Source organism: Carassius carassius, chromosome 26 (genome assembly GCF_963082965.1).
Source record: "Carassius carassius chromosome 26, fCarCar2.1, whole genome shotgun sequence".
In the NCBI taxonomy this organism is placed as follows: domain Eukaryota; kingdom Metazoa; phylum Chordata; class Actinopteri; order Cypriniformes; family Cyprinidae; genus Carassius; species Carassius carassius.
In genome coordinates, this window is record NC_081780.1 from 28333212 (window position 1) to 28343174 (window position 9963).

Consider the following 9963-nt stretch of genomic DNA (forward strand, 5'->3'; position numbering starts at 1 on the left):
CACAGTAATAGACGCTGAGGAAGAACCCTCCAACAAATCATTAGCCGGAACAACTACCGCTCTTTGAGTGGTTTCTTTAAGCATGGCATTTTCTGACTGCAATTGTTGTACCAACTCTGTTAATGCCTGCAATTGTGCTGCCATTTCCTCTGCCATACTAAAAGACAAAAAGAAAAGAAAAAAAAAGAAAAAAAAATATTTGGTACTACCAAATACAGGATTACTACCAAATCAAAAGATAAACAATCTGCTGCTCCCAGCTGACGCTCAGGACCCCTGATGATGATCCAGATCTTCAACCACTGTTTTTCCCAGTATACAACCAAAAAACAAAACCATGGACCATATACCCACCGCCTTAATATTTGCACCCTGCCGACTACGCCAAATGTAACAGGGGCTGATACACCCACTCCTAAATACCCAATAAAGGGCAGTAAACCCACTCAGGCTATTCAATTAAATGAATAAATGTCTAGACCTTGGTGTAGTATATGGTCCTTTTATTCATAAAAGAAAAAGGAAAAAAAGTAAATAAACCCTACATCTTTACAACAAACAAAAACTAAATACAAAATAACAAACAGACAAAAACCCAAAACAGGAGGACAAACCGGGGCCGAAATGGCGAAGCTAGAATATAAGCCCTGGAACTGGACGTAGCAGTTTCAGCTAGTTCTAATACAACAATAAAACCTGTGCCAACGTAATATACCAATCAAAAAAATCGACCACTAGTGTTTTCACTGCATCACACCGCACACACTGGTAGCTAGAATACTGCTCCGCCAGATACAAGGCCCCCAGATTAACAAAACAAATAAAATATACAATATCACATAAAATCCATCATAAACAAAAACAAAGTAATTCACATAACAGAATCAAATAACCCCTAAATAGACAATGTTCAAATGAAAACGAAACAAAAAAAAAACAAAACAAAAAAAAATGTAACAATTAAATTATAATATCCAATACCGGGAAAAACAGTGGCCTTCTATATTAGCTCCCAGGTAGATCTACTAAAGACACAATTACAAATTTAAATACATTTCATACACTATTAAAAAAAACTAAACATTACATTTAGACATATTGCTTGTAACTTTACATTTTTGTTAAAAAAATACATTACCTTCACAAATGTTTCCTATATGAAATGCCTCCTAACACCAATAAAGCAACTGTGCTGCCAAGTTCGTCCCTACCATAAAAACAAAATCGCATACTTAAGAACAAATACACACTATTTATAGCACATAATAAATCAAACGACCTACCCGGATATCGTCAACAATACAAACAGCAGAAACACGATAAGAGACGTACAGCTCCAAATCAATAACTGCAATGCCAAGTTTGTTGCTAGTAACCATCAGCAGCACAGATCAGGACGAAAGGTGAATTCAAACTGCAGTGCAAAGACGCTCACGCAATACAGCACCAAACCACCATGTACCTCTCTCCCGTGTCGCGCCATACCGCATTTAAACTAATCTAAGCGGAAGTTACGTGACCCGCATTCGTACGTTGCGTCATAACCACACCCACTACACATATAAATGTGCTGAAATAACAGGAGGATGCAAGATGCAAGTAAACACAGTTTAATAAATGAAAGTCAGAAGTAAAGACACAGGTCGGGGACAAACACTCAGTTGGAGTCGAAGCAGGGACGAGATGGCGATCCGGTGGTGGTGCGGTGAAGAGCGTGCTAGAGAAACCCAGGAACCGTGGAACATCCAGATGAAGAATTGAGCTGACGAGGCACGAGAACAAGACACACACCGAGGAACAACCACAACGATCTGACAACATGAGAGGGAAATTACTGGGCATATAAAGGAACAGGAACGAACAACAGCTGGTGACACTAATCAACACAACGAACCACAACCACACAATTACACTCACGCAGACCCCTCAGTGTGAGACAGCCGATTCATGAACCGTGACAATAAATAGGCCAACGCACCAATAAAAACCAGCCTTTCTTAAAAAAATTTAATTAAGATAAATTCTAAATTAAGATGGGTATTTAGCAATAACAAAATTAATTAAGATAAAGGCTCTGCCGGATTTGCTTTGCCATAGCAGCTGACATAATAAAAGAATAATGTCAACATTAGCTTAAATAGCCTACTCTGTCTACATCATGCATTTAAGACTAAATTAATATTTAGTTATTATTTGAAAAACATTTACTCACCAAGATTAGGTAAGGCCTACGTGTTTTTGTGGAGGAAAATGATTGAAGTACTAGTACAAGTCTCGCGGGCCGCACGCACATTACGTCACCAATACAAACCAACCTGATTTATAATATTATAGCCTAAATATTATGATATCTAATCGATTAGATTCATTGAAATAAATAAATAATTCTACTACACCTGATTCTGTCATTGCACATCGCTGTCTTTATATTCTTTATTGACGGATTGCACAGGTTCGATTGGCAATGGTCTTCTTCACACTGCCTGAACATGTGCAATTGTGCTTTTGAAGACTACTGACCACGCGCACCTGTCTGCGTGCCTCGGCACATGCTCTCCGATGGCGATTTTTACGTCACGCCTACCTAGCGGTCCATAGCGGACTCGCGGACGCAGAAGGTATAAGAGGCTTTAAGATGCAGTCTGTAAGACGCACACGGGAGCATGACTTGACGCGCCACATTGCAGAAAATGTGCGTTCACAAATGTTGATCCAAATATGGAAAGCACTTTTGAATTTAATAATATGAGGTTCTCAATTTTATAATATGAGGTTCTCTCCAGAGATGTTTTGCCACATTTCTTCAATTAAGGATGATTGCTGCGTAGTATATGGTGTTTCCATTTGCTTGAACTTCTTCAAGTGATTTGCATAAGTTTTGTGTGTGTGTGTGTGTGTTCAGCACACCCAGGTGAAAAAAAGTGTACTTTAGTGCACTAAAAAAAACACTTAAGTACAAGTACATTTGTAGTACATTCATATTTTTTGTGCTAAAAACAACTGTAAAAAGAATACACTATTAATACACTAATTAAAAGTATATTTTTACTTTAGTAGTACTTAAGTGTAATTAATAAAGTATACTAAATACCATTTATATTTTAAATTTATTTTTAGTGCATAAAAAAATATACTTTTGAAAAAATAGTTTTTTTTTGTATATTTCTTACAAGTAAATTATTAACGCATTAAAAATAGTTCATTGTTAGTTTACTTTTACATAGCTATAAAAGTACACTAGCAATTAACTATTTTTAATGTGTTAAAATGTACTTGTAAGAAATACACTAAAAAACTCTTCTGTCTTTTTTTTTTTTCTCTTTTAATGCACTAAAAATACATTTTTAAAAAAATCTGGCTTTTAGTATACTTTATTAATTACACTTAATTACTATTTAAATTAAAACATACTTTTAATTAGTGTATTTATAATGTATTGTTTTTAAAGTTGTTTTTAGCACAAAAAATAAGAATGTACTACAAATTACTTTCTTGTAATTAAGTGTTTTTTTAGTGCACTCAAGTACACTTTATTTTCACCTAGTGAATATACTAAAGTAGTACTTAAGTGTAATTAAGAAAGTATACTAAATACCATTGATATTTTAAATGTATTTTTAGTGCATATAAATAAGATATACTATTGAAAAATTACACAGAATAGTTTTATTACTGTATTTCTTACAAGTACATTTTTAACGCATTAATAATAGTTCATTGTTAGTTCATTGTTAGTGTACAGTCGTGGCCAAAAGTTTTGAGAATTACATAAATATTGGAAATTGGAAAGTTGCTACTTAAGTTTTTATAATAGCAATTTGCATATACTCCAGAATGTTATGAAGAGTGATCAGATGAATTGCATAGTCCTTCTTTGCCATGAAAATTAACTTAATCCCAAAAAAAACTTTCCACTGCATTTCATTGCTGTCATTAAAGGACCTGCTGAGATCATTTCAGTAATCGTCTTGTTAACTCAGGTGAGGATGTTGACGAGCACAAGGCTGGAGATCATTATGTCAGGCTGATTGGGTTAGAATGGCAGACTTGACATGTTAAAAGGAGGGTGATGCTTGAAATCATTGTTCTTCCATTGTTAACCATGGTGACCTGCAAAGAAACGTGTGCAGCCATCATTGCGTTACATAAAAATGGCTTCATAGGCAAGGATATTGTGGCTACTAAGATTGCATCTAAATCAACAATTTATAGGATCATCAAGAACTTCAAGGAAAGAGGTTCAATTCTTGTAAAGAAGGCTTCACGGCGTCCAAGAAAGTCCAACAAGCGCCAGGATGGTCTCCTAAAGAGGATTCAGCTGCGGGATCGGAGTGCCACCAGTGCAGAGCTTGCTCAGGAATGGCAGCAGGCAGGTGTTAGCGCATCTGCACGCACAGTGAGGCCAAGACTTTTGGAAGATGGCCTGGTGTCAAGAAGGGCAGCAAAGAAGCCACTTCTCTCCAAAAAAAACATCAGGGACAGATTGATCTTCTGCAGAAAGTATAGTGAATGGACTGCTGAGGACTGGACTCTCTGATAAAGCCCCTTTCTGATTGTTTGTGGCATCTGGAAAAAGGCTTGTCCAGAGAAGAAAAGGTGAGCGCTACCATCAGTCCTGTGTCATGCCAACAATAAAGCATCCTGACACCATTCATGTGGGGGGTTGCTTCTCATCCAAGGGAGTGGGCTCACTCACAATTCTGCCCAAAAACACAGCCATGAATAAAGAATGGTACCAAAACACCCACCAACAGCAAAAACCCACTAATTCTGACAAACTCCAAGAAGTGATTATGAAAGAATGGGTTGCTATCAGTCAGGATTTGGCCCAGAAGTTGATTGAGAGCATGCCCAGTCGAATTGCAGAGGTCCTGAAAAAGAAGGGCCAACACTGCAAATACTGAATCTTTGCATAAATGTCATGTAATTGTCGATAAAAGCCTTTGAAACGTATGAAGTGCTTGTAATTATATTTCAGTACATCACAGAAACAACTGAAACAAAGATCTAAAAGCAGTTTAGCAGCAAACTTTTTGAAAACTAATATTTATGTAATTCTCAAAATTTTTGGCCACGACTGTACTTTTAGATAGTTTAAATTAAATTATTTCAACAGAAATATGTTAGAAATGTATTCACAAATGTGCTATTTAAGTACACTATATAAATATACTAAATAGCACTAACACTGAAATATATTTTAAGTGTAATTAGATAGTTAACCTAAATTAATTCAGTTTACAATATATTAGCGATAGGTTAAATTAATTGTGCTACTTAAGTATACTTAAATACACTAAATATTAAATTGATATAGTACACATATTCAGAAGTGTTTTGCATTGAAAAAGCATGCAGCGATCCCAGCGATTAACAGATGGATTTTCATAAATACAGTATAACTTGTAGGTGCTTATGCTATACTATAAATGCACTACTATCACATTAAGTATGTTACTTAAAAGTGTACTTTTGCTATACAAAATTGCAATATGATTGTTTTCCACATTTATTGTCAATAAAAAGAAAACAGATATTTAAATAGTTTCATATTTTCACAGTAACCAAAAATAATTCACTTAACACTGTCTGTGAGTTAATATTTAGAACAGGCAAGACAACTGTATTTTTCTGACTGTTTGCTTTGTATTGCATAACATTTTATGAAACAAAAAAAAACTTGCAAGCTTGGAGGATAAGCGAATAGAATAGACGTTATTGTCATTGGTACAACAAAATTTAGGGTGCTTCCACAGAGCCATACCATTGCACCATACAAAAAAGAAAAACAAGGAACAACATATATCCAGATAAGGGCACGAACAGGCTCAGTGAGCAATATGCATATCTCTCATTCATGTGTCAGTTCATATTTAATCTCTCTCTATATTATTTGGGAGTGGAATAACATAGTTTTTGGCTTTTGCTTCTATCAAAACACATTTTCTGTAAAACAGATCAGTGGGAACCGCACATACATTGTTGGACTGCAACACCTCAGAAACAAAATATGAAGTAATGTTTAGCTCACTGTCCCTGCAGAGCAGTTTACCGGTATTCTTGAGCTCCCTAACCAATACACAGTGCATTGATACATGGTGTAATCTGAATACTAACATGCTAAGAATTCTGCACAGTCGTCCATCCATTAATTCTACTGTTGAGTTTATCCTTTTTTTAAGGTTTATGTAACTGCTTGAATGGTACAGTATTCCTTTTACGATGAAACGATGATAAAATACACACTGACTGACTGTAACACCCAGCAAATTTTTGACAGCAGATGATTGGGATGGTGATAGTGTACCATGACAGGGTTTGCCAAAAACCCTGACATTTTCATTGAGGCTGGCTGAATTACAAGAATGTAAATGGCTGCTTTGTAAACCAGCAAAAATCTTTTTAACACCATCATTTGCATCTGCCATCACCTTTTCAGCTTTCTGCGTTAGACTCCTCCAGCAAAGAAACCTTCTAACAATTTGTTCAGGAACATGGGTGGTTCCATGGAAGTACTTTAACAGAGTGCCATTAAATGATTCAAAGGAAAAGGTTGATGTGGCCCACAGAAGCCCCCAGTTCCTTACACTTGTTGTAATGTGTGTCAGTAGATGAACATTGAAAGTCATATTTGCTGCTCCATATAACTTCTCAAACTGCGAAGTGAACTTTCTGAGAGCTCTTTCTGCTACATCAATATCACAGCGTTTCACTTTTTGTGCATAGCAAACACAAACAGAAAAAGGTGGTTCCAGAATTTCCTCAGTAAAACCCCATTCAGAAGAGGCAGAGCATAGAATAAGAGGAATGACCTCCACTCTGATGCCTTCCAGTACTTTCTGTCTGCCACAGACCGTGGTACTCTGATTATCTCAACAGGTGGTTTGATTGTAACTAGCTCTTTGTCTAGAAGGTCTATTTTATTCCTATGTACCACTCTTGTTCATGATTTCTGGAGTCAAACCACAGATTAGCTAGTTGCCTTGTAACCCCAAGGAAGACAGAGTGTTGATACTCTGAAACAAATCCATTTATCAATTGAAAGTTTTCAAGTCTCATTAAAGGTGAAGGTCCTTTTACTCCCATTACAGTTTTCTCAAGTGTTGCGGCCGCCAATGCGTGATCAAAGTGCTCTACTTCAGTTCTAAGTTTTGGCACAGGGTCTTTATTTGTGTAGGGACCTCCCCCAACATGGTAGCAAAAGTCACACCCATAAAAACCATTGGACTGTTTAGTGTTCCTCAGAAGTGGACGGGCGACTGAATCAGAACTACATATGAGAGCAAAAACCGTGGAAGTGTGCTCTATGTTTGCTGAATCTTTCCATTTAATTCCATCTTTCTGTAGAATTGACAGTTCATCTACGAATGGCTTCAAAAATGTGAGCATATAGGGCTTTTTTCCCCAAACCAAAGACATGGAATGCAGATATTTGCCTTTCGTTCTCAAGGCTCAAGCTCTATTACTTGGCACTGTATGGGCCAGATCTGGTACTTGGAGCTCCTGAACAGTGGGATTCCATCACAGTTCCAAATTAAAGATATGTCATCTTCACCCATTGCACCAGATTCCTTAAGTTTTTGATACTCATCTCCACATTGGATGTCTGAAATTGTATCTGAATTCAGCCAATCTTTTTGAATTTTTGTTTGTTTTTCCTCAAGCAATGTTTTGATCTGTGAGGCCAAACTAAGAACCAGGAAAAAGCATCCACTTTTAAGAGAGCTCTCTGAATCAGTTACTGTGTGACAAATGTCACACTGTAGCTCACCAGTATTATTCCCTAAGTAGTTTTCACATGTTGGACAGTAGAAATGGGGTTCATAATTTCCATACTGACCATAAGCTTTTCGGAAAAGATATGTGGTCACTGGTACCATGCCTGGAAAATGCTCATTGAAAATTTTCAGTAGATGGTCCAGTGAAACAGCTGTAAGATTGTGCCTTAGTATAAAGGACATAAGCAACAGTAAACTTTGTCCTTTTGTCAGAGGTGCGCTGGGATACACAGGATCATCGCCATCTGTTAATGGGCCTGCCTGATGACATAATCATAATTATTGTAAAAAGTAACCTATAGCAAAAGAAACATGGTGTATAAAAAACATACAAAAATACAAGTTACTAACCTTTTCGTTTGGTTCTTGCTGGTCAGGAGTTGGAAAAGACATGTTCTCTTCTGGTTGTGTCCAGGATATGTCCTGCCATACCTAAAAAATAACATAGATAACTGATTTTACTTTGGTGGGGTTTTTTTGGTGTCACGGCCACTCCTCTGCATTGCAGGTGCGGTTCCTCCTGCAGGCAGAGGAGGGTCGATAGTGATTGGAGCCACCTGGGTTCAGGGTATTGAAGCTGCTACTAACCACGTTCTCTCTCTCTCTCTCTCTCTCTGCTCTTCCATTCTATTTCAATTGTTCCTTTACAGTTTTACTTATTTTTTAAATTCAGTTATGCTCTCTCACACACACACACACACACACACACACACAGTGACACACACAGACACATAGAGACACAAACAGACAGACAGACAGATTCACTCATCTATACACTTTACACATTACATTATGACATTATCCCACCTCATTCCTTTATATGTTGAAAGTAAATAGTTTTGGTTTACAATAAATATCATCTTTTTGGCCTATACTAGTTGTTTGTGTCCCATCATTTGGGCCAGCCTGTGACAATGGTTTACGATTGATACAATACATAATCTTAATAATAATAATTATTGTAAAAAGAAAACTTGTAGTAAAAGACAAATAGTGTAAAAAATACAATAATAAAAGCTATTAACCTTTTTGTTTGGCTCATGCTGATCAGCAGTTGGAACAGACTTGTTCTCTTCTGGCTGTGTCCAGGATATGTCCTGCCATACATAAAAAAACATTAGTTATAAACATGTGTTTTTTAAAATAGTTTAAGATAGTTAACTTACAATATGCAACCAGACAGAATTAGAGTAGTTTTGCAATGAATAATGGGATAGATGTCTTTGTCCACTGATGAAACATACACAAATCCAATCCAATCCACTTTTATTTCTATATCACATACTACAAACACAAAGTTTCCAAAGTGCTGCAAAGACTCATAATAGAAAACAATTAATATAAAATTAATTTAATGAGTTTAAAAATATATAAAATATTAAAGAAAAAGGATAAAAACCACAGTGGACGACATAACTTAGGCAGAGTTAAAAGCAAAATAATGAAATATGAAATTGTGTCTTTAGACGAGCCTTAAAACACTCAACTGTAGGGGCAGTTCGGACATGGAGGGGCAGGCCGTTCCAGAGTTTAGATCCAACCACAGAAAAGGCCCTGTCCCCCCGAGTCTTAAGGCTTGACTTGGGGACCACAAGCTGGAGCTGGCCCTCTGACCCCAGTGTCCGTGCTGGCGTATTAATTTGGATGAGGTCAGAAATATATGCCAATTAACTATAAAGTGTTTGTTAAACTGTATCTGCATTGCATTGAAGATCCATCAAATTACATCAAAAAAAGTTACAAAAGTTTTGCATAAAAAATATCAAAAAATGTGTTATAGCCATTAACTGCTGAACATCTGGAAGTTATTCACCTTGTAAACTTATACATTAATAATGAATTTAAATTTGCATAAACCTATCATGAATGGATAATGCAACGAGTGTTTACTTCAAAGTATTAAATTCATTGACTTATGTATAAGCTGGTGTTGACACAGTAACTTCTTTATTAGAAGTTTTATTAATACAAATTGGTCAATGTTCACATTAATTATTACCTGTAATTCTGTTAGCATTTTTATATCAGGTTGGTCCCCACTTATGTGAGTCCAAGGTCTGTCTTGGTCTGACGTGGAGGGTAATTCCATCACTTGGACTAAGTGGGACTGTTCCAGGCTGCCATGAGTCATACAACAGCATTAGGAGACATGGGTGTGTTTATTATAAGCAATTTTTCATGTATC

General features: G+C 36.4%; 1 protein-coding gene across 1 annotated transcript; it reads right to left on the minus strand.

Moving 5' to 3' along the window:
• Nucleotides 1-7395: 7395 nt before the first annotated feature.
• LOC132106127 (uncharacterized) lies at nt 7396-9883 on the minus strand. Its single transcript, XM_059511771.1, has 4 exons — nt 9778-9883; nt 8804-8875; nt 8130-8210; nt 7396-8039 (listed from the first exon to the last, which is right to left on the minus strand). The coding sequence occupies exons 1-4, from the start codon at nt 9865-9867 to the stop codon at nt 7446-7448; spliced, it is 837 nt and encodes a 278-aa protein (XP_059367754.1). The 5' UTR covers nt 9868-9883; the 3' UTR covers nt 7396-7445.
• Nucleotides 9884-9963: the final 80 nt, after the last annotated feature.